Consider the following 24,873-nt stretch of genomic DNA (forward strand, 5'->3'; position numbering starts at 1 on the left):
TGCCCCCTAATCATCCCCCTGTGTGTAATTGGCTCATTCACTCCCTCACTCTCCACCTCAAGCTGGTGTTTGGTGAGCATTCTGGTGCATAATGGCTGCCGTGCATCACCAGGTGGGTGCTACACATTGTTGGTGGTTAGTGAGGTTCCCCCTTCAATGTGAAGCGCGATGAGTGTTGTGAAAAGCACTATATAAATGTAATGTGTTGTTGTAAGTTGATGTACACTAGCTACTCATTAAATAAATTCTGCTATTAATTGCTCTCCCTCTCTTTCATTTTCTCCCTCTCTCTCTCTCTCTCTCTCCCTCTCTTTCTTTCTCTCTCTCTCTTTCTTTATCTGTCAGGTCCATCATGGCAGACGTGCAGCGCGACAGCAGGGTGACGTCTCTGACGGCCCGTGCCGGCATCCGGAACTCTCTCATCACCATCCTGGACCAGCTGCAGCGCTGCCAGAAGTCCCTCAACGAGTTCCTGGAGGTACGCGCAGCCCAGCTGTCGCTTTCACTGCCACTGATAGGCATAAGTGAGCCGCAAAGAATCATGTCACTTCATATGCACAGCCCTTGCCTTTTTTCCTTTTGTTTTTTTCCCCGTTGTTGCTGTTGCTCAACAAAGTTAAAGTGAAGTGAACTTTTGGAATTTGGAGGAAGTTGGCAGATGCGACGACATAATTGACAGAGGCGTTTATAGACTCGGAACGAGGTCACAGGACGTTGTTCATTCATCGGAAGTGATGTGGCATGTGTGAGTTGCAGTGTGGTTGAGTTATGATTAACTCCCGTAGCCTGACACCCAGCTATCAGCTGGCAGCACATGTTGACCAGATAGCCTCAGATAACTGCAGATAGCCTCGGATAACCTCACTGGAGCTCAGTTGGTGAACAGGGGATGTTTTCAACCACATGTCACAGCAACCGCTGTGCAGACCAAAATAAAACTCTGGCATGCCCTTTCAGCTTCTTGACAAAACAAATGACACCATTAGCAATTAAGCTAGTGGTGTAATGCCAGATAACAATCTTTCATTAGCAGCAATGAAACCCTGTGTCTAGGGTTTGTTCTCAGAGCGGGGTTCTGATTAGACCCATTGTGTTTATTGGGCATGTAAGTTAAATGCCCCTAGAATAGTCCAGCAAATAAATAGAGTTTGATGAAGACGTTGGGTTGGTTGAATGAGATGAACACGATAACGCAATGACTTGATGAGGTGTTCTTGTATTATGAGGGATATGTTTGTGGACTGCTTTGGCTCGGTAGTTAGTGAGTCTGGACGTAAGTGTAGGTTAGCTGCGAGTGTGATTGAGATGTCATTGGACCTCCACAGGAGAAGCGGTCAGCCTTTCCTCGATTCTACTTCATCGGGGACGATGACCTGCTGGAGATCCTGGGCCAGGCCACCAACCCCAACGTCATCCAGTCCCACCTCAAGAAGCTCTTCGCTGGTCAGTTCATGAGTACACACGAACACACGCACATAATTTTATTTGAAATGACTAGTACTAATTAAAACAACACAGCATCAAACTATTCGTAGAGCCTGTTATATTTCACCTGACAATACAAACATTGTGCTAATTTTGATTGTTTTATTTGGAATGACCAATACTGATTAAAACAACACAGCATCCAAATATTCGCAAAGAGCCTGTTATGTATATATATATAAATAAATATAAATACTAGGGCTGTCAAAATAACTGATTAATTTCGATTAATTAATTTGAGAAAAAATAACTGATTAAAAAAAATTAGTGCAGATTAATTGATTCCGTATGACCTTTGACCCCGAGCCGTTCTAGTCAGTAAAAATTAGACTGTAAAATGAAGGAGAGAGAAGAAAACGTGCTGCCTGGATCATTGATTGGAACATTTACTTTTTAAAAACGGCCTGATGGTGTTCATAAAACATAAAGTGTTAATTTATTTTCATTGTGTCCCCTAGGTTGTTATATCTGTGGCCTGAAATGCCTTGTATGTGAAAAAAAAAAAAAACTTCTTCCCGAAGCACTTTTGAATTTATTTCCTCAGCATATTAGGTCATATCAGATTATTATGGCAATTATTTGAACAGTGAAAATAATAATAAAAGAGTTTTTGAACTTTAATGTCACTAATGCTGATTATTCAATGATTCATTTGAATTTAAATATTTAAAATACTTTCACAACAAAAAATATATATGCGATTAATTTAGATTAATTAATCACAGAGTATGTAATTAATTAGATTATTTTTTTTAATCGATTGACAGCCCTAATAAATACCGGTAAGCAGGGAGGGGTTTGCAGGCTCATGTATTAGACTGTGTGTGTGCTGTGTGTGCGGTTCAGGCATCAGCAGCGTGGAGTTTGATGCTGAATTCCAGCACATCACGGCCATGAAGTCCCTGGAGGGTGAGGTGGTTCCCCTGAGGAACCTCATCCGCATCTCCAACGACGTGGAGGTCAGTGGGCCGCAGAGCCCAGCTACTGTGTGGTCATCATGTGTCTCAGCCTCATCTCTTTCAGTGTTTAATGAACTTGTGTTTTTAGCTTACTCTTTGCCTCTTTGTGTGCATGCACAATGTGTCTGTGTTGCCTGTGTGATTGTGTGTGTGTGTGTGTGTGTGTGTGTGTGTGTGTGTGTGTGTGTGTGTGTGTGTTTATAGGTGTGGCTGAGCGAGCTCTCCTCTGAGATGAAGGAAACCCTGAAGCAGCTGCTGTGCGAGTGTGTGTCGGCCGGGAAGAGGGGCGCGGTGGACCCGTCTCGTTACCCCTCCCAGGTACCGCAGGCAGGCAGGCAGGCAGGCAGGCAGGCAGGCAGGCAGGCCCACCACGGCGTGTACTGTAGCATCACAACACAACACCACCTAAACAAGACAACACGCTAACTCGTCTCACAGTCCTAATGGACTAATACAGCATCACGTCCTGAGCCCACACGCTACCATTACATTCATTTTGGGACTCGGCCTCTGTTCAAGTGTGGCTCTCTTCTGCGTTTGCTACTGAATCACACATTGTGTGTACTGTATGCCTGACTGTATATTTGGTGTCCTGTGTCGATGTCTGATCTGCGTGTGTGTGTGTTATGTCTGTGTCTATGGTGTGAACTCCTTGGGCTTTGTTGTCCTTTTATGCTCCACTCCAGGGTTGTATCTAGTGATAATGTGTGGTGTTTTTAAATCATGTGCGATGAATCAAGATCATGTGTGTTTACATGAGTGATATTGTGTGTGTGTGTGTGTGTGTGTGTGTTGTAGATCCTGTGTGTGGCGGAGCAGATCCAGTTCACTGAGGACGTGGAGAACGCCCTCCACCAGCAGAGCCTGCAGCAGCTGGAGCTGGAGCTCATGGCCAAGCTGGAGCACTACACCAGCGTGGACACCAGCTCAGACGACACACAGGGCAGCGCAGGTGTGTGTGTGTGTGTGTGTGTGTGTGTGTGTGCATTTTTTTATGTTCCACATAGTTCCCTGTTAATTGGAACCAAACAAAGTGTCTAGAAAGGTCTTTTAGAGATGCATTTATGTGGGTGTGTATGGTTTTTTGTGTGATATGTTGAAGCATTATGCAATAATCTACCTGTCTCTTCCTGATGAGTGGTACATTTGTGAAAGACTGGGGAGGAATGACGCGAACCAGGATGGACATAAGGAGCAGAATAGTGTCTTACACAAGGGCTGAACAGTACTTAATAGCCAGGTAGTCTGGCTTTTACATAACAATAACCTTTTCCAGCGAAGATTCACTGTGCAAAGCACCTGAATCAGTCTTTCAGCCTCATTGAGTGTCCTATTAGCATATTATGGTTCATTTTTTGGAGCCCGATAAAAGTTTTCTGTCTAATAAGGCTATCTGCCCTACTTTATCAGCAGTTTTCACTTAGTTGGCTGGGTGGTTAAATGCCTATAAAATACTGCACTTCACTAGGTAGTTTGTCAGCTAAGTTTGTGTGTGCACAGAGATGTCTCTGCATATGCTTGCTGGTGTGCACACAGTGTGTGTGTGTGTGTGTGTGTGTGTGTGTGTGTGTGTGTGTGTGTGTGTGTGTGTGTGTGTGTGTGTGTGTGTGTGTGTGCGCGCGCGCGCGCGGATATGGGCAGTGTTATGTTTGTATTTGTGTACATGTGTCTGTGCATGACTATAGTCAGTAGCTACTGAATGTATATTTGTTGTGTGTCCGTAAATCTCAGTGGTGTTAAGACCGTTTCAGAATACGGCCTGACCATTATTACTTTAATTTTCATTTGGGCCATGACGTAAATAAGCAAGCGCCTGCTGCCCAACCCCCCCCCTACCACAAGACGCCGGAGGGGAAATATTTCAGCAGCAGTGCCGAGTAATTGCCAAGCTAATCAAATGACAGTGGCTTAATGAAAGGTTCGGGCAAACGGCAGGCGCGCTCTAAAAGCCCCTCTTTGATTCACTGAAACGCCATTATGATGGAGCAGGAAAATAAAAAGCAGAAAAGCAGATTTAGGCGGCGATTAGTCACAGCCTCCCTTTCTTTTGGCAAGAAGAGTTATTAGACTGTAGCCTGCTCTTTCTCTCTGCATCTCTCTCTCTCTCTCTCTCTCCCTCCCTCTCTCTCCCTCTCTCTCTCTCTGTATCTCTCTCCCTCTCTCCTCTCTCCCTCTCTACCCCCCTCTCTCTGTATCTCTCTGCATCTCTCTCTCTCTCTCTGTATCCCTGTGTTTGTCTCTCGTTTGTCTCTTAACTCTCATTATTCCCGAGATTTAATGATGCACTTCCTCTTCTCGTCCAGCATCCGTTTGAAATGAACAGACTGTTTCATTTTGTATTTCACATTCTCTACTTAGCGAAAGGCGCCTCTGACGCCCCGGCATCAGATGTATGGTGAATAGACTAGACTATGAATGTGATGACTCAAGTGATCATCAAACATGTTTTTATCACTGCATACATAACCGCCACACTGATAACTGCAGTTATTCAGCCAGTAATTCCTTCATTCATGAATAGCCTTGTTTAGAGACATACATTTCCTGATGAGTTAGTCGATTAGTAGACTGGTAGACTTACTGCGCATTTGCCTAATTGATTAATCAGTGAATTAGCATAGGAACTTATTAAACAATTCAGTAAGCAAGGGTCTGTTAAATGTGCAGCATCATATAGGCCTAATTGAAAGAATTGATATAAATGAACTGAATGACAGAATAGCTGATTTAGCGACTGACTCAAGCGACTTGCGACTGGGTTTCTCTTCTGTGTACTGACTGATGCATTGACAGTGTTTTGAAAAAGTGGACTGATTTGTCTGATTGACTAATTAAATGTTGATTGATGAACTGATTGGTGAATGATTGAACTCTCTGTGCTTCCACCAAACCTACCCTTGTGCTTCAGACTCACGCATTGGTTGTGTCGTTGATAAATGAGTGACTGAGGAACTACCCATATCGAGCTGACTAACTGTAAATAATGATTCAGCTGTCATCGAATTTGACCTCTTGACCCCTGCCTGCTGACCCCCAGACTCGAGCGTGCTGCAGCTGAAGCTGAAGGCCCTGATCCTGGACATCATCCACAACATCGAGGTGGTCAAGCAGCTGGCCGACGCGCAGGCCCACAGTACGGACAGCTGGGCCTGGAAGAAGCAGCTGCGCTTTTACCTGCGCCAGGACCGACACTGCTACATTCAGATGGTGGACGCCGAGTTCCACTACTCCTATGAGTACCAGGTAAACCCACCTGCAAGGTCACGGCCAAGTGTGACCTTGCTCCTGCTGTAAGGTCAGACGTCAAAGTTTGGATTGGAAGCCAACCTGAAGGGGAGCAGGTGTCTGACCATGAGAGTGAATCTGAGATTAAGTCCATTGGATAATGAGTTCATTTTGTATTTTCATGATGTATTTGACAGTCGGTCACTGTTAATCACCATCAGTCAGTGGCTGTCTTCAGCCTGTCAGCTGGCATTGACAAAGTAGTAATATAATCTGGTCTGATTTGTAAGGTGTTGAACTTTCTCATTAAGAAAATATAACGAGGGGAAGGCAGGGACAGTGATATCGACATTGCAGTGAAATTGTGGATGGGGGCTGTGCGCATTTCCTCAGTGGTCCAGTAGATGGTGCTGCACACTCATGGATAAGCGGTAGAGCCCTGCAGCATTTGGCTGTAGATCTGCAGGCTGTACCACACTCTAAGCCTCCCTTCTTATCTCTCTCCTTTTCTCTCCTTTTTCCATGCCTTTTCTCTTGCCTGTTATCTTTTTATCTTTTCATCATTCTCATCCTTCTTTTTTTAACACTAAATCCCCTTTTCCACCCTCTCTCTCTCTCTCTCTCTCACCCTCTTTTTCCCCACCTTTATTTTCTGCTACCATTCCCCCACCTCCCTCTATCTTTCTCTCCGTCTCTGCCCCTCTCTCTGCGCCTCTTCCATCTTCCTCCACAGGGGAACGCTGCCAAGCTGGTGCACACGCCCCTGACGGATAAGTGCTATCTGACGCTCACGCAGGCCATGAAGATGGGCCTAGGGGGAAACCCGTATGGCCCGGCCGGCACCGGCAAGACCGAGTCGGTCAAGGCGCTGGGGGGCCTGTTCGGCCGCCAGGTGCTGGTCTTCAACTGTGACGAGGTGAATGTGCACACATGCAAAGGGCTTAGAATGAGACATGCAAACACACTAGAACAAAGAATGCATTCACAAACACACACTGAGATAATAAAATTACATTTTGCAGGTGGATGAAACAACGAGGATACTCACAGTACCACTAATCTGTTGTACATCTGCCTCCATGCGATGGTCTTGTTAATTATGTCTGTGAGTGTGTGTTCTTGTGTGTGTGTGTGTGTGTGTGTGTGTGTGGGGATCTCCTCAGGGCATCGACGTGAAGTCCATGGGCCGCATCTTCGTGGGCCTGGTGAAGTGCGGGGCGTGGGGCTGCTTCGACGAGTTCAACCGGCTGGAGGAGGCTGTGTTGTCGGCCGTGTCAATGCAGATCCAGGCCATCCAGAACTCCATCAAGAACCAGAGAGGCGGCTGTGAGCTTCTGGGCAAGGAGGTGAGGAGAGGGAACCCCCCCCGACAGACAGGACAGGCACTTGTCCTCTAGATGTGAAGTATCAGCTATAGGGTATACTCTACCATGCAGTAGATCAGGGCTCAACGTTAACTTTTTAAAGTGGTTGCCAGCTTGGCAACCAGGCATGAGGTTTTGGTTGCCAAAGCCAATCAAATCTAGTTGCCACTTGTAACAATTTGGTAGCCAGGGGCAACCAGGCAACCGGGCAACCATTAATGGCAAGCCCTGCAGTAGATACTTAGTTTGGAATAAGCCTAGTCCTGGACTAAAAGAGACATGCATGGGATATCTCCATTGAGAAAAAAAATACTTAGTCTTGGAGGGGAAACGGCCCATTCTAAGCTAAACTGTTCGCATTGTAATCCAGCCCAATGCATTGGCAGGGGAAGACTTCTGACTCTCTCTCTCACTCTCCACCCCTGCCCTGCCCTGCTGTCTCTCAGGTGGAGTTGGATCCCAACTCGGGGATCTTCATCACGCTCAACCCCGCAGGCAAGGGTTACGGCGGCCGCCAGAAGCTTCCGGATAACCTGAAGCAGCTGTTCCGCCCCGTGGCCATGTCTCGGCCCGACAACGAGCTCATCGCCGAGGTCATCCTCTACTCCGAGGGCTTCAAGGACGGCAAGATCCTCGGCCGCAAGCTGGTGGCCATCTTTAATCTGGCCAGGTACAATCTCTAGGTCTATTTTTGCAGCAGAAATATAGAAATGATAGCTTTTGTGTCTGTGTCTGTCTGTCTGTCTGTCTGTCTGCCTGCCTGTCTGTGAGGAAATGTTTGTGTATAGTGTATTTTTGCTTAGAGTGTACTTGTATTTTGTACTTGAGAAATCAATCGCAAAGTCATGGGTCCAGTTCCAGGCTAGGTAAATACTGTATAAATGAAGTAAGATAAGTATATCCACCAGTGTGTGTGTGTGTGTGTGTGTGTGTGTGTGTGTGTGTGTGTGTGTGTATTGTCTCTGTCTGTATCGAGGGACTTAAGCCCTCTGTCAGGTTGCACAGTCAGGTTTCCTAAATCGGTATCCTGCAGTGAGGACCGCTGGGATATACTGAAGGATGACATGCCGTGTCCTCCTGATTTACTCCACTACTGTGTCTTTTGTGTGTGTGTGTGTCTGTGTGTCTGTGTGTCTGTGTGTGTGTGTGTGTGTGTCTGTGTGTGTGTGTGTGTCTGTGTGTGTGTGTGTGTTTGTGTTTGTGTTTGTGTTTGCGTGTGCGTGTGCGTGTGCGTGTGCGTGTGCGTGTGCGTGTGCGTGTGCATGTGCGTGTGTCTGTGTGTGTGTGTGTGTGTAGGGAGCTGTTGACCCCACAGCAGCACTATGACTGGGGTCTGCGCGCTCTGAAGACAGTACTGAGGGGCTGTGGAAGTCTGCTGCAGCAGCTGAGACGGAGTGGCAACACCAACAGTACGATTCACACTCTCTCATTCTCTATTCTTTCACTCTTTCACTGTCTCACTCTCTCACTGTCACACTGTCTCATTCTCTCATTCTCTCACTCTCATTCTCACACTCTCACACTCTTATTTTCACACTCTCTTATTCTTTCATTCTCACACTCTCACTCCCTCATTCTTACTCTCTCACTCTCACTCTCACACTCTCACTCTCTCACTCTCTCACTCTCTTATTCTCACACTCTTACACTATCTTATTCTCTCATTCTCTCAATCTTATTCTCTGTCTTACTCTAGCTCTTACTCTAGCTTTTTCAGTCGTGCAGTCTTATATATTCACATAACTATTTCAGTCATTCCTCTAAACACACAGATTTCTACATCTCTAGCCTACATACAGCCTCTGATACTAGACTGTAGTAGTTTTCCTGCACAGGTCACACAGACAGAATGTAGCGTGATGGCCATGAAATATTTCAGTATTTTAGAGTAAGTCAATTGTACACTCTCACCAAAATCAATAATCTGATGAATACATTCTCACTGGAACCCCCTAAGCTCAGTACCTTCCCTAGCACTGAAATTTTCAGCATAGCCAAATGGCATTAACCAGTCATGAAACTTTTAAAGAGTGCCTGCTTACCAGTTGTACATTTGAAGGTGTTGCTAACTGCTCACCACACTCAGGGCCATATGCAGCCTCTCTGCGGAACTGCTTCTGGGAGGCAGTGGTGCTCTGGGCTGGCCTGCTCACGCATGCTGTCTGAGTGAGTCGAGCTTGTTAACACCAGCACTGAAATGAGAAGGAAGACACACACACACACACACACACACACACACACACACACACACACATACACACACACACACACACACACACACACATACACACACACACACACACACATACTGTACACACAAACACACACACACACACGGAGTGTGGAGGCTACAGTTGTGAAACGTGATCAATTCCTTTTCTTTTCCTCGCCCCGTCCTGCTCCATGTGTGTCTCCTGTGCCCACTTCTGTCCATCTCTCTGCTCTCTGATTAAGTCAAATCCCCCAGTGAATGTCAACTCTCCTCTTTCTGTTTCTCGTCTGTGTGATTGTTTGCTTTGATGTTACTGGAGTTAATTCCCTCCCTTTCCCGCTGTCTGCCCGCGCTCGCTCCACACCCCCACATCCCCCCACACACACACCCCTTGGTCTGGTCAGATCTACCCCCCACGCCCCCCCACACACACACACACACACACATATCCTCTGGATCTGACCGCTCTGGGCCTTTCTTTAAAAGGCTGCCTGTCGATATCCACTCGCGCCTCGCTGAGTTAGCTGCTCATTCTCCCGCTTTCAGGCACACACACACACACACACACACACACACACACACACACACACACACACACACACACACACACACACACACACACACTCCCTCTCTCTCTCTCTCTCTCTCTCTCTCTCTCTGTTTCCCACTCTCCCTGTCTTTGTCATGCTGTCAGGATTGCATCGCACTTCTTTGTTTTCCCGGCTGCTTTATTGGCTGCTAAGTGTCCACAGCAACAGAAAGCATTTGTTTTCTTCAGCGCAGACAGACCCTCCGAACAAAAGTATCAATAAAGGCGAGACCATTAAGCCACTTAAGCTTCGAGCTCTGCCGCACCTCTGTGCTTCTGGGCCCCACAGTGCAGGCAGACCTCTCCGACCTCTCCAACGGGACTGGATGTCTTCGTCTTACCCTCTTATTTAGCCCCAGCACCTCTTTCCATCCACTGCATTTCTTTGTCCGTATGTAATCTCGAATTCTCAAACTCCTAGAGCTTTTAAAGGGGCTTTGGGTAAATATCGGCAAAAACGAACCGATCAATTCACAAACATGTCACCATGGTGTGTGTGTGTGTCAAGAGATATTGAGAAGATACCGGTACTTGAAAAGAGTTTGAAGGTTCTGCTTTTCTTCCTGTAGTCAAGGAGAGTCACTTGGTGGTCCAGGCCCTGCGTTTGAACACCATGTCCAAGCTGACGTTTGCGGACAGCTCTCGGTTTGACGCGCTGGTGAGGGACGTGTTCCCCGGCGTGGACTTCAAGGACGTGGAGTACGAGACGCTTAGCGCCGCCCTAGAGGCCGTGTATGAGGAGGCGCGTCTGGAGATCATCCCCAGCCAGGTACGCAGATCTTTAGAGACGGTGCGTGACTACCTGTTTGGAATAAGGGTGCGCATGCTGATGCCCCCACACAATTGTATTTGCATATCACCATTGAAGAACATTGTTCAAATTCCCCCCCTACACAACTCAGATTTCTTATCGTCATTCTAAGAAGCTGTGTGTGTGTGTGTGTGTGTGTGTGTGTGTGTGTGTGCGTGTGTGAAAAAATGTAAATGTAAATCAGGAATTTGGTCTCTGCATTTATCCCATCCGTGAATTAGCGAACACACAGAGCACACAGTGAACACACAGTGAGGTGAAGCACACACTAACCTGGAGCAGTGAGCTGTTGGATGTAGCTGTTTTAAGCTGGGATGAGGAGTTGTTGTGTTTGAGTAATTCATGTCCAGTAACGTGTGCGCGTGTGTGCGTGTGTGCGCGTGTGTGCGTGTGTGCGTGTGCCTGTGCCTGTGTGTGTGTGCCTGCGTGTGCGTGTGCGTGTGCGTGCGTGTGCGTGTGTGTGTGCGTGTGTGTGTCCTGCCCCCAGATGAAGAAGGCTCTGGAGCTTTACGAGCAGCTGCGGCAGCGGATGGGTGTGGTGGTGGTGGGCCCCAGCGGCGCGGGCAAGTCCACCCTGTGGCGCATGCTGCGGGCGGCGCTGGGCCGCACGGGCCGCACCGTGCGCCAGTACACCATGAACCCCAAGGCCATGCCACGGCAGCAGCTGCTGGGCCACATCGACATGGACACGCGCGAGTGGTCCGACGGTGTGCTCACCAGCAGCGCCCGGCAGGTGGTGAGAGAGCCACAAGGTGAGGAGACGCACTGGCCAACCACTGTCCACTCACATCACACCTGCCCACCCACTGTCCACTCACATCGCACCTGCCCACCCACTGTCCACTCACACCATAATCTACACCTTCACCATAGACAAACATCAGCAACAACCACACATTGCATTTATACTGTATAGCCACCGTTGAACAGACCAGGGACTTAAATAGACAGATTGCATTTATACATTACAATACTTTATTTTATTACCCAAAAAGTACTTAACTCATTGAGTGCCAAAAACGTAATATTACGTTTTTTCTTCTCATGCGTTGAGTGCCAAAAACTTAATATTATGTTTTTAGCTTTTTTTTTTTAATTACGAAACTAGACACTCTAACACACCTTATATGTGATTTTGGGAACTCTGTGATGAATGGAAATGAAATATATGGCGATCGAAAACTCATGAAAACGCAAGATCTGGACGTTTGATCTTAACTCGGCTTTTGATGGTTGCCGCTTTGTTTCGAATCAGTCACTGATTAGCCTATCAGTGACATGCACACCAGGTCAAAATCAGGTCATTGATTTTCGTGGGTTTATCACTAGGTTAGATCTCTTCCCAGAAACTTTGCAGGCAACACTTCTCAGGTGCTGAAGGGAGAAATAAAAAAGTCGAAGAAAAAGATATTGCAGCAGGTGCGTTTTCGCCAGACAACGCTGGATGAGTCCACCTTTCTACTAAGACAAGATGACTCTGACCACGACAGGTCAAAAACATTACAAGAAGTGACTAAACACCGTGCTGAGGAGGGAGTTCCATCTCCACCACGAGCCGGGCCTAGCGGAGTGGGTGGTAGGCCGAGTCACGCTTGCAAGAGGGCACGCCCTTGCCAGAGTGCCGAATATGTCGGTGATAGTGACTCATAAAAGACGCAATATCTCCATTTCTAGAAAAAAAACAGGTATTTTGATGAAAACTAGCCACTGTTTAGCTTGGGATTTCTCAGGCACAGAGTCGTGTAGAAATACACGGTTTGCACCCACTGAGAGCTTAAAGTCTCACCTTTCAAATGAGCCATGTTGTGTTGTATGTGTTCATAGCTATAACACAGAATATGCTGTGGCTGTACAAAAATCATCAACAATGGTCTAGATTGCTGGCACTCTAGGACAAAGCTTCCGAAAACAGCTTGGCATTCAATGAGTTAACAGTGAGGGGGGGGGGGTGCAATTCAAGCAACATCAGTGGGTATCACACATCAGTTTGGGAATTGTATGATTTTTAAAAGAGCTCGCTTTGATAGAGTGAGTCGGGGAGAAGCTGTTTGCTTATCATGCCAGGCTTCAAATGTACTTAATTGTGTTTGCATTGCTCCTCATTACACTCCCATGACTCAGATCAGCACAATGCCACTGAGAGGGGCGGACAGATGGGACACTGATTGAGAACAGCAAAAAGAGAGAGGAGGAAAAAGATGCACAGTGTACACTGTAGGCTTTAGACTGGAGTAGCACTAAACCACATACTACATGCCATGTGTATTAGAATATTAGAATAGAATAATGCAATATACAATATACATGACCTGGATATATGTATATGTGTAAATACTGTATATGTTGTTGTTGTTGTTGTTGTTGTTGTTTGTTTTTGCCGCCTGTATTCCTGTGACTGTTTCCCTTTCAGAATCCCTTTTGTAACCTTAGCACTCCCAATCTCTTCCACCCCTCTCTCTCGCCCTAGAGGTGAGCTCCTGGATCATCTGTGACGGCGACATTGACCCCGAGTGGATCGAGTCTCTGAACTCGGTGCTGGACGACAACCGCCTGCTCACCATGCCCAGCGGCGAGCGCATCCAGTTCGGTCCCAACGTCAACTTCCTGTTTGAGACGCACGACCTCAGCTGCGCCTCTCCCGCCACCATCTCCCGCATGGGAATGATCTTCCTCAGGTACTCCTCTTCCTCAACCTGACACCTCACCAAGGTGCATGCAGCACCATTAAATCTTCAGTCATGCGGTTAAGCGGTCTGGATGAGTGTGTGTCCTGTTCACATTTTGGGTTGGGGGGTATTTTGACCATATGTAGGGTTTAGGCACTTCTTATGCTCTTACCATGTTTATGTATCTGAATTTAACAAATCTGTGTGCTCCAACTGTTATATTCTTTGTGTGTGTGTGTGTGTGTGTGTGTGTGTGTGTGTGAACTCTGTCATCATGTTTGCCATTGTAAGCGATGAGGACACGGATGTGAACTCTCTGGTGAAGTCGTGGCTGAAGACCCAGCCTGATGAGTGCCGCTGTAACCTGGAGAACTGGCTGGGTGATTACTTCACCCGCGGCCTGGACTGGGTCCTCAAACAGGTGCGCACGGTCCACTGAGCCTCTCCGTCACTTTGTGTTCACGCCATCACATCTTCACATTCTGCTGTCACTCTTTCTTTGCTCTGCTCTGTCTTTTTTCTACCTTTTTCTTGTTCTCTCTCTCTCTCGCTCTGTTTTGCTGTCTCCCTTTTTCTCTCAAATGGTCATTCTCATTTTATGCCTGCCGTTCTCTGTCCTCCTCACCTCACCCCCCCCCCCTTTTTAATCACATGGTCCATTCCACTCACACTCTCACTCTAACACTGATTCTCTGTCTCTCTCTTTATTTCTCATTTCTCAATCACTCTCTCTTCCACACAATCACTCTCTCTTTTCTCTGTCTCCTTGACCTCCCCCCATCTCCCTTCTCTCTGTGTAGAATGACTTTGTGGTGGAGACCAGTCTGGTGGGGACGGTGATGAATGGCCTGTCTCACCTCAGTGGGGTGCGCGAGCGTGGTCAGTTTGTGGTCAGCCTCATCAGGGGTCTGGGCGGAAACCTCAACCTCAAGTCACGGCAGGAGTTCGCCAAAGAGGTCAGCCACGCCAACACTGCGCCTCCACACACACACGCAATCTCTCTCTCTCTCTCTCTCTCTCTCTCTCTCTCTCTCTCACACACTCACACACACACACACACACACACACACACACACCTGTGTCAGCCACACCAACAGTCCTCCACACACACACACACATACACACACAGACACACACACACACATTTACCCCTCACACACCTGTGTCACTCTGTTGAGACAGCAGAATGCCCTTATCACTCCTGTTTCACAGTTCTCCTCCAGTGATACCGCTTGTCCACCTCTGGGTCACTCAACTAAATAGACTGGACTGTGTGTGTGTGTGTGTGTTTGTGTTTTTGTCCCTCTCTATACACATCCAGGTTCTGAGCTGGGCCCGTGAGAGCCCGCCGGACCCTCGTAAGCCGCTGGACACCTACTACGACTCAGAGTCGGGTCGCCTGGTGGCGTACCAACTGGAGCGTCCGGAGCATCTGACCGTGGAGGACTTCAACAACCCTCAGCGGCTGCCGGTCATCCAGACGGCGGACATGCAGCGCGGCCTGGACTACTTCAGACAGTGGCTCTGCAGCGAGCACCGCCACCCCTTCCTCCTAGTGGGGCCCGAGGGCTGTGGAAAAGGGTGAGAGAGAGAGAGAGAGAGAGAGAGAGAGAGAGAGAGAGAGAGAGAGAGAGAGAGAGAGAGAGAGAGAGAGAGTGATACGAGTGAGTGAGAGAGAGATAGAGGGAACTAAAGAGAGAGAGCGAAAGGAAGAAAGAGAGGGTTTAGATTTCCGAGGGTTTAGATTGTCACCTCCATAGCACTCCTACTTCCTCTGCTTCGGTGCCTGTGGTGAGAGAGAGAGAGAGAGAGAGAGCTATTACGCACACATTATTTTGTTACCATTTTTAAAATAGTATTTTAAACAGTCTCGTGGTCGGAGCATGAAAAATGAGAGAAGGAAACAAGAAGAGAGGATATGTAATTTCAATGGTTTGGGGTTCTCTCTTTCCACATTAAAATGACAGAGAGAAAGAGAGAGAAAAAGAAGCAAATGAAAGAGAAAGAGAGAGAGAGAGATAGAGGTCAATCTGGGTTCTCTGTGTTCACTTCCATTGAGGCTTTTTCCTCTCTACTGTAACACATAGCGATCATAATGAGATGACTAGACATGCTATACAAGGCCATTTTTGCTCGTTTGGAAGCATATCATGAGAGATGCGTTAAAGTGAGAAGCCCTGACTCTCCTGAGGGCAAATGAATCACTCGTGGTGGGGGAATCATTGTGTCTACAGGAACTTCTGTCGGCATCTCAGAGTGTCTCCATTGTAACATTAGAGGGTATAATGTGTTGCAGTGAGCATGCCCAAATCACTGAGTTATTAATGTATTACACTGAGTACATTTGCATAGAGCATTACAGCACTGCTCTAGATTACAGTATATTACACTAATATTTTATATCCGTCTGTTCATTAAGCTCCCAGTCGTCTCCAAAGAGACTTTGCAGTGGAGAAACATGAAGGAGCTGCAGATATTAAAGAGAATTTGTAAGAGTCGAGTATCAACTACAATAACAGCATATGGAGGAAGCAAGACATTTACCTGAATATATATACCCTGCGAGAACATACCCTGCGTGAACACATTGATATTATTTTTTAAAGCAGCAGTTAGGTTTTGTCTAAAACTAGCAAGATAACAGGCTAGCTGGTAATATAATTAGTTTGCTTTGGATGACCTGAACAGGTGGCACTGGTGGGTCTGTGTCTAGGTCTGTCTTGGCTCAGTCACTGGTTGAGACATCTCTTTCTCTCTCTTCTCTATCTCTCCCTCTCTCTTTCTTTCACTGTGTGATGATGGCCCAGCGGGGTGTGAATGTGGCTTTGATGTAGGCTGAGGAGGTGAGGGGAAGAGGTGAAGTAGGGCTTGTGTGTGTGTGTGTGTGTGTGTGTGTGTGTGTGTGTGTGTGTGTGTGTCTGTGTCTCTCTCTCTCTCTCTCTCTCTCTCTATATATATATATATATATATATATATATCTGTGTGTATGTCTGTGTGATTATAGAGTCTATGCTTCATGTAGCACCAGATTGCTCTCTTATAGTTGTGTGTTCACATGGAGCTGCAGTAGATTCTCTGGATCATCACCCAGAGTATGTACAGTAATTACTGTTACAGGAGCGCTCTGCACATATCTCATGTACCGTGCGCTTATCTCCATTATCCATTAAAAACTTCACCACACACACACTCACACACACACACACACACACACACACTCTCTCTCTCTCTCTCTCTTTCTCTCTTCACCTCTCTCTCTCTCTCTCTCTCTCTCTGATTTGCTCCTGCATCTCAGTAGGGCATCCTTGGGTGTGTTGAATGCATGCAATTCAATTAGGGGATATCTAGAATCGCACACCCTAAATGCATCCACCAAGCCACACACACACACACACACACACACACACATAGACAGGCAGATAGAAACACACATGCGAATTGATCCCTTTGAAGAATGACCTCTTCTGTCCCGAGTGAGGCCAGACAGTCTCTTTGATGAGATGGCCTTTCCCAGAGGAGGCCAGTGGAGACTGCAGCCTTGTCACACTGGCCCGGGCAGCGCTCATCGGAACATGTGTGAACACACATGTATGCTCTCTCTCTCTCACACACACATAGAGACAGTCATTCACACTGTTACACATGCTCTTTTGCACACACACCGACATGGTCATACATGGGCACACATGTACAGTCGCACACACTCACACACACACTCGCGCACACACTCACACACACACTCACACACTCACACACACACACACACACACTCACGCACACACTTACGCACACACTTACACACACACTCACACACACAATCACGCACACACTCACACACACACTCACACACAATCACGCACACACTCACACACACACACTCACACACCCACACACATGCACTCAGACACATACACACTCACAGGCACACTTATACTCACATTCAGAGACACACTTATACAGGCAAATGCACCCCCACCCCCTCACACACACACACACACACTCACACAAACAAACACACACAGACGCCCACAGTCATCCGCACAAAAGGTCAAGTGTTATGGAGCTCCTCTTGTCATCTCCGTTTGATGATAGAACATCTAATTAATTTGCGGCATGGCCTCGGCCCAATTACCTCCTTTGAATCGTCCAGCGCGGTCAGCTGTACAGACACCAGCACAGGGGCCGCCGTCAAGCTCGTTCACATTCACCGCCTTTCATGCCTATTCATCATTCATCATCCCTCCATTCTCTCTCTTCTTTTCTCTTTTCACCTTTATTATTTTTCTTTTATCTTTCACTCTGTTTCTCTCCTTTCTTTCTGTTTTCCTTTCTTTCAGTCTTTCTTTATGTCTTTCTTTCCTCTTTCCTCTATCTTTCACTCTTTTTAATTAGAGTCTTTGTTTTGTTGTTGTTCTGGGAGGCTCTGCAAGTTCGTAGGGGTGAGATGTGTGCCGCTGCGCGAGGTGTCCATTAGACTGTTAAAAGGTTAAAGCTGAAGTCTGATGATCCTGATGCTCTCTGGCTGCGGCTCGGAGGGGTCTGACTGCTTAAGACACTCAACCACTGATCTGTGTAGCCTTCTGTGTCTATGCACTCAACTCCCGCCACCAGAATCCACACTGGAGTCTGACTCCCATTGGGCTGGGAAGGTTCAGTAGCCGCTTGTGTACAGAAATGGAGGACTGAGAGCACTGGAGAGGTTAATCAGATAAAGGGCCTTGCTTTGTTGAAGTCAAGAGAATCTAGACAGTTCCTGCCAGTAATTTCACTGACGTTATCATGATGACATTTTCTCCAAATTGAATATAATGTACAGTGTGGACATCTGTAGATTTACTGGATGCATAGCTCACTCAAGTAGTCTATCTAACTCATTTGACTTACAGTATCTGACAAGTATTGACTCAATTCACCTGTCTCAAATGGGGGATTAATTGACATTCCACTTTACAGTTTTTTTTATGTCACACCGTGAAGTCTCCTTAATGGAGGTGTAATTGGGAAGCATCAAGTCCATCATGATGACAGGATGGAACTGCCAGTTCCTCTATTCATGGCACTGTTGTTTCCTCATTGCATGAGCAGCTGATTAAGACCGACATCTACGTGTGTGTGTGTGTGTGTGTGTGTGTGTGTGTGTGTGTGTGTGTGTGTGTGTGTGTGTGTGTGTGTTTGTGTGTGTGTGTGTCTGTGTGTCTGTGTGTCTGTGTGTCTGTGTGTGTGTGTGTGTGTGTTTGTGTTTGTGTTTGTGTCTGTGTGTCTGTGTGTGTGTGTGTGTGTATGGTCGACAGGATGCTGCTGCGCTACGCCTTCTCGCGCCTGCGCTCCACCCAGGTTGCGGTGGTGCACTGCAGTGCTCAGACGTCGTCGCGGCACGTGCTCCAGAAGCTCACGCAGACGTGCCTGGTCATCAGCTCCAACACGGGCCGCGTGTACCGGCCCAAGGACTGCGAGCGCCTCGTGCTCTACCTCAAGGACATCAACCTGCCCAAGCCGGACAAGTGGGGGACCAGCAACCTCATCGCCTTTCTGCAGCAGGTGGGGAAGACACCTCGGGGGCTTTTTGTGGTTCAGTAACTCTTGTTGTTGTGCATCAGTTAATCCTGCTTCCACTAGCATGTTGATGGGGCTTTGTGTAGTTGTTGCTATACAGCACATTCTATATATCTTCATGTCTGCTCTCAGTGGCATCCAGTAGCTTTCCTTTTTATATATTTATATTTATAGTATATTTTTGGGTCTTTTTTTAAATGATTGATAGGAAGTGAGTGGGACAGAGAGATGGGGTGGGATTGGGAAATTACCTGAGTCTGACTCGTACCCAAGTCCCCTGTGGGTACTTGGAATGTGGTATGGGCACTGTAGCCAGTTGCACCACAGTGCCCCTGATGGAGCCAGTAGCTTTTTTTTTTTTTTTTTATACTGTGTTTACTGTCGTCACCATGTCAACTGTTCCTGCGGTCTTCTCACCTCCCGGCGCTGTTCCCCTCCACAGGTGCTGACCTACCAGGGCTTCTACGATGAGAACCTGGAGTGGGTGGGCCTGGAGGGCATCCAGATCGTTGCCTCCATGTCAGCAGGGGGCGCTGTGGGCAGACACCTCCTCACCACCCGATTCACCTCCATAGTGCGCATCTGCACCATCGAGTAAGTGCAGCAGTGGACGAGGTCCTTGAGGAATTATATATACGATGGTTTAAATGCGAAGACGCAGAAGTCCCCCTATACATTCCCCGTCTCCTATGCTGCATCCATTTGTGCCACTCTGTCTTATGCCGTATAGGCTTATAACTGGCACGCCCGTTCTAAATGTATAGAAACTCTCATCATATATGAGGAAATGCATAGACTCTTACTCTGAAGTGTGTTTGGTGCACTGCACACATGGTGCTGACCGATGGCCCTCTCTCCCCCATCTCCAGTTACCCTGACCGGGAGCAGCTGCAGACCATCTACGGCGCTTACCTGCAGCCGGTGCTGCAGAGGACTTTGGGAGATCACGCTGCCTGGGGCACGGCGGGGAAGGTCCACCAGCTGGCCGGCTCACTGGTGCAGGTGTACGAGCAGGTGGGCAGCTGGAGTTTGAGTCGGCTTCTTAGTAATATTAGCTCAACTAGGCACGATTGGCAGCGCTAACTGCATTTAAAGTAGTTGTATCTCAAAATTGCCCACCTCTGTGATTCTGTTGCTAGTTTCATGGCCTGTGTTCATTATTCTCTGACGTGTTTATTTCCCAGATCACACAACACATCATATAACCCCTACAAAAAGCCAAACTTTAAATTTAATAGTCTTGGTTGTGAATGAAATCATTAAATGCATGTTAAAACATTAATATCAAGGTCAAGTGTAGAATTTTTTACTACCATGCATTTTTTAAAAACAAAAATCGGTCTTTTAAAATGTAGTATTACATAAAATGCACAGTCAAGGTTTTTAATTCTTTATGGTGTAGATATCTGCTCGCCACGGTAATACCTATCTGAAGTTGACTCACTTTTTGGCACAAAGCTTCCTGATAAAAGTGCACTCATGCTGAAAGACTTTGCTCTGCCCAGCTACCCACAATGCACCAGTGAGGGGACCTTCGCCATTTACATGATTTATAATCCTTCTGTCTTGTTTTTACACTCTTTCACACATTTACGCCGTTAGACAGCAACACCTTTATCAGGGTGCCCCCGCTAGCCTTGGGCTGTCTTTGCCTTCGCTGATAAATAGGTGGAGTAAGAGTGACAGCTGGTTATCTGTCCCTGATAGAGACACTATTATCTTTTAGCCTCGAAACATGAGAGGGTTCACGCTAGGAGTGTATCGCATGCAGTCTAATTCTGATGCCCAGAAACACTGTGCAGTTGTGCATTTTGAGTGTGTGTGTGTGTGTGTGTGTGTGTGTGTGTGTGTGTGTGTGTGTGTGTGTGTGTGTGTGTGTGTGTGTGTGAAAGAGAGAGGGTGAATAAATGTGCGCATGTCCCAAGGTTGGGAACCAGTGACTGAATACACTCCAGTGTGGTACTAAGTGTAATTGCTGTGTTCTCTGTCTGTGTTGGCAGGTCAAGGCCAAATTCACAGTGGACGACTACAGCCACTACCTGTTCACGCCGTGCATTCTCACCCAGTGGGTGCTGAGCCTGCTTCGCTATGACCTGACCGCAGGTAAGGACGGCCTCCCAGTCTTGGCCCCTTGGGGCCATCTACCCCGGAGCTCTACTCCACAGGGCCAGGAAGTGTCCCTAACTGTCCCTGACTGATAACATCAACTAACTGGCCGCTTTAATTTACATCTCATCAGCTGTGGACTCCCTTAGTAGACTGCAGTACACTCTCTCTCCCAACCTCTACTCAGTATCTCTCTCTCTCTCTCTCTCTCTCTCTCTCTCTCTTTTTCTTTCTCTTGTTCTTTTCCGTTCTTCGTCCGCCTCATCATTTCTGCTGTCAAACTGGTCCCTCCACAATATGTTCACGCTGCGATATCGCATCAAATCATTAATTTTAATTAAAAGCGTATACAGGCAAACTTTTTTCCTCATTGCTCATCATATTTTAATGTCCTCCTACCCTCCCCTCTTTTCTACTGCTTACCTCTCCAAAAACGGGGGTATGTATCATTTGGTAATGAGAGAATTTACTTTCCAAAGCATATATTTAGAGAATTGTCCTGTCCCTATGGCCGCCCCCACTGGGAGACTGATGGGCTGCTGTGTTTGTTCCCTGCAGGCAAATCCACCACGGCCACAGACACCGTGCTGGAGATAGTGGCCTACGAGGCCCGCAGACTCTTCAGGGACCGCATCGTCTCCGCCAAGGACCTCCACACCTTCGACAACATCCTGATGTCCGTCATCCGGGGAGACTGGGGCTCCGACGTCCTCGACAGCATGTCTGGTAAACGCATCACGACCGAGGCGAAATATTCCCCCCGAGGGAAATGATGCGGACTCAATTCTCAGAGTTTGATACTACCTCGGGAAAGGGGCCTCTGATTTAGCTGATAGCCGATTGCTTTTAAAGACACACACCGCACTCACAACCAGAGGATGTGCTAAGGTGCCAGTGATTACATTGATTGCTGATCTTTACAAGGACCTCATGATGAATCTGACCCTGAAAGTGGATCCAAAGTCATTTACTGTCTAGAAAGTTTTCTCACTAGACCTACTAGATTTCTTTTATCCCTTTTGGGTTGTCCTGTTTGATTTCTATAAGCACTTATGGGGTTAGTTTATTACTAATGTAGTCATACAGACAGTGCAGTGAGTCTCTGCCTTTGGTCATGTGATCTGTAGACACCTTCTATGTGACGTGGGGGGCGGCCCATGAGGCGGGGGCCATCATGGCTCCAGGACAGTCCCTCCCCCCTCACGGAAAACCTCTCGGACGCCTGGACTCTGCTGACCTCAAGGAGGTCATCCGCAAGGTCGGTACAGTGCCCCTTTGACTTGTGGAGTTGCTTGTGGTTTAAGTGGAATACACTATAATGCACGAGTTTCGCTTTCGGCCAGATAGCAACAGAAACAACAGTGCTATTTATAAATGGCCGACTATAATAGGAACTCACAAAAAACTGCCAGCTCATTATCTTTTAACACCTTTTGGGTTTTTTTTGGCGAACAACAAAAATTTCAAAGTAAAAGTTTTTTTTTTTAATCAATAATATAACTCTATAGTCTCCTTAAAAAAAAAGTATATTATAGTCTCGTTAAAAATATGTCCTCTCTCTACTGTCCCCTGACTGGTTTCTGTGCAGGGTATCCTGATGTACGGACGAGACAACCGTGAACTGGACATCCTGCTGTTCCACGAGGTTCTGGACTTCATGTCCCGCGTGGACCGGGTCCTGAGTCGGCCCGGCGGCTCCCTGCTGCTGGCAGGACGCAGCGGTGTGGGCCGGCGCACCGTCACCTCAGTGGTCAGCCACATGCACGCCGCCACCCTCTTCACCCCCAAAGTGTCCCGCAACTACGCCCTCAAGCAGTTCAACGCCGACCTCAAAACGGTAGCCACCTCGGTCACTCTAACCCTGTCACTTAGTCCCACAACTTAGTCTCCCGGGCGTACAGTACCTCTGGTTCACTAGTTTCTTTTGAGGATATCATCTGTCAGTTTCTATAAATCCCTCAATAGCCTCTTTTTTCTTGATTATAACTCTATTTGCGTTCACTGGCGCGTGTGTACTTTTTGGATTAAAGCATCTGCTAACTTTGAAGTGAGAAAATTGGTTCCTCTCTTTACTGTAATCTTACTCAGTGTTCACATGAAACCGAGCGTATAATCTGTCACTACTATTATGCAACTTCGACGTCTCACATTCTTTCCCACCTGTGAGAGTGAGAGGTGAGACATCCTACTGGCCTGACCGCGCGTCCCCATAGCTCCTCAGGTGACCCGACTGAGTGGTGTTGGCCTGCTAGCGTCTTCGACCCCTAGCCTGCCTAATCATTGTTGTTGTGTGTGTGTATGGGCCTCCTGCAGGTCATGCAGCTGGCTGGTATTGAGGGGCAGCAGGTGGTGCTGCTGCTGGAGGATTACCAGTTTGTCCACCCCGCATTCCTGGAGATGGTCAACAGCCTGCTCTCCTCAGGTGTGCTAATCTGCTGGGCTGTGCGGTGTGCTATCGAGTGTGTGTCTGTGTGTCTGTGTGTCTGTGTGTCTGTGTGTCTGTGTGTGTGTGTGTGTGTGTGTGTGTGTACTAACTTGTGTGTTGTGAATGTGATGAATAGTGTGTGTGTGTGTGTGTGTGTGTGTGTGTGTGTATGGGTGCCTGTTTGTGTGTAAATGTTTAGACTCAGATTAGTTGTGTGGCTCACAGGTGTACTGTATGCTAATGCAGGTGCTTTTTGACGTTTTGATTGGGTCAAGGTGTTACAGTGGGAGTAATTATTTCATTAGTGAAATGTTTTGAGCAAGTTTAAGAGGCATGCAGGCATGTGTAGGCAGAATTGTAATAGGGTACTTTTTGTCATTCTAAAAAAAAAAACTCTCTTTCATCCAACATACAGTAAATACTACTCTGAGGCCTCCTTCCTAACTAAAGTGACTTTACATTTAGCACCACTGTTCTGGAGTCAGTTGGATACGACCTCTGGGCTTGTGTCTGCTCCTCAGGTGAAGTCCCAGGCCTGTACTCCACCGAGGAGCTGGAGCCCCTGCTGTCCTCCCTCAAAGACCAGGCTTCCCAGGACGGCTTCACCGGGCCCATCTTCAACTACTTTGCCTACCGTGAGTTTGGTTACGACACCACCCGCACCCTCATCTCCGCCTGTCCTTCACTCCGCTCCGGCGTCCCATCTGGGAGTGTGTCAGCTCATCCGTCTCACCCCCTCAGGCGTGCAGGCGCATCAGCCTCTCCATCTTTCTCAATTACATTTGGGTGGATTCACCACTGGAGTTCAAAAAAATACATACATCCGGCCCCGACAGAGGCAGAGCGCCTAAATACAAGCCCTGATGGGTCCTGTCAGAGTGACTCCCTGTCCGTCACAGGAAGTACACCGATATTGATGGCCCTTATGTAAACTTTTTACTCTGGATCCAAATAAGACAATGCCTCTGTTGTAACGGTGGGAAAGTAATTTTTTTTTTTTTTTTTTTAAAACCCTGGAATCAGATTTAACGTGCCAAGTGTGTCCACTACACTAAAGCATGCAGAGCTTTTCTGTAAGTGATTCCCTGTAGATACATGTGATATTCAGTGATGACCTTTTAATAGTGCGGATTATAAGCCCTGTGATTTGACTCGGTATATTGGCAGTCTGACAGGCTTGGGGTGAGGGTGAGGGTGGGAGTGAGTGAGTGAAGAGTTTGTCCCTGTGCCAAGCGATGTTGGCGGTGCAGCTCGGAGTCACGCAATTGGCTTTCTGGGTCTATTGCGTGGGAGATTTTTTAGTGCACCCCGGCGCGAACTGGCACGCTGGTCAGAAATGTGAGATAATCCCTTATCGATGTCCACTGGGGCGTGAAGAATGGAGGACTCTCTTGCATGCACTCTCTCTCTCTCTCTCTCTCTCTCTCTCTCTTTCTCTTTCTTTTTCTCTTTCTTTCTTTCTCTCTCTCCTCCTCTCT

At 47.4% G+C, this 24,873-nt stretch overlaps 1 protein-coding gene across 1 annotated transcript in view; it reads left to right on the plus strand.

Annotated features, from left to right (window-relative positions):
• The window catches only part of LOC121684578 (cytoplasmic dynein 2 heavy chain 1), a 170,373-nt gene that overhangs the window by 20,864 nt on the left and 124,636 nt on the right, over nt 1-24,873 (plus strand). The window contains exons 29-53 of the mRNA XM_042064637.1: nt 346-478; nt 1,326-1,443; nt 2,332-2,444; nt 2,649-2,762; nt 3,243-3,396; nt 5,482-5,687; nt 6,403-6,585; nt 6,833-7,015; nt 7,480-7,703; nt 8,330-8,442; nt 10,404-10,603; nt 11,133-11,397; nt 13,113-13,320; nt 13,603-13,732; nt 14,112-14,267; nt 14,633-14,892; nt 18,603-18,849; nt 19,307-19,458; nt 19,734-19,878; nt 20,865-20,967; nt 21,529-21,696; nt 22,098-22,228; nt 22,559-22,807; nt 23,284-23,392; nt 23,917-24,030. Coding sequence (XP_041920571.1) covers nt 346-478; nt 1,326-1,443; nt 2,332-2,444; nt 2,649-2,762; nt 3,243-3,396; nt 5,482-5,687; nt 6,403-6,585; nt 6,833-7,015; nt 7,480-7,703; nt 8,330-8,442; nt 10,404-10,603; nt 11,133-11,397; nt 13,113-13,320; nt 13,603-13,732; nt 14,112-14,267; nt 14,633-14,892; nt 18,603-18,849; nt 19,307-19,458; nt 19,734-19,878; nt 20,865-20,967; nt 21,529-21,696; nt 22,098-22,228; nt 22,559-22,807; nt 23,284-23,392; nt 23,917-24,030 — 4,178 coding nt within the window. The remainder of the gene's footprint in view (nt 1-345; nt 479-1,325; nt 1,444-2,331; nt 2,445-2,648; nt 2,763-3,242; nt 3,397-5,481; nt 5,688-6,402; nt 6,586-6,832; nt 7,016-7,479; nt 7,704-8,329; nt 8,443-10,403; nt 10,604-11,132; nt 11,398-13,112; nt 13,321-13,602; nt 13,733-14,111; nt 14,268-14,632; nt 14,893-18,602; nt 18,850-19,306; nt 19,459-19,733; nt 19,879-20,864; nt 20,968-21,528; nt 21,697-22,097; nt 22,229-22,558; nt 22,808-23,283; nt 23,393-23,916; nt 24,031-24,873) is intronic.

The sequence above is a fragment of the Alosa sapidissima genome, chromosome 15 (assembly GCF_018492685.1).
Source record: "Alosa sapidissima isolate fAloSap1 chromosome 15, fAloSap1.pri, whole genome shotgun sequence".
Classification (NCBI taxonomy): domain Eukaryota; kingdom Metazoa; phylum Chordata; class Actinopteri; order Clupeiformes; family Clupeidae; genus Alosa; species Alosa sapidissima.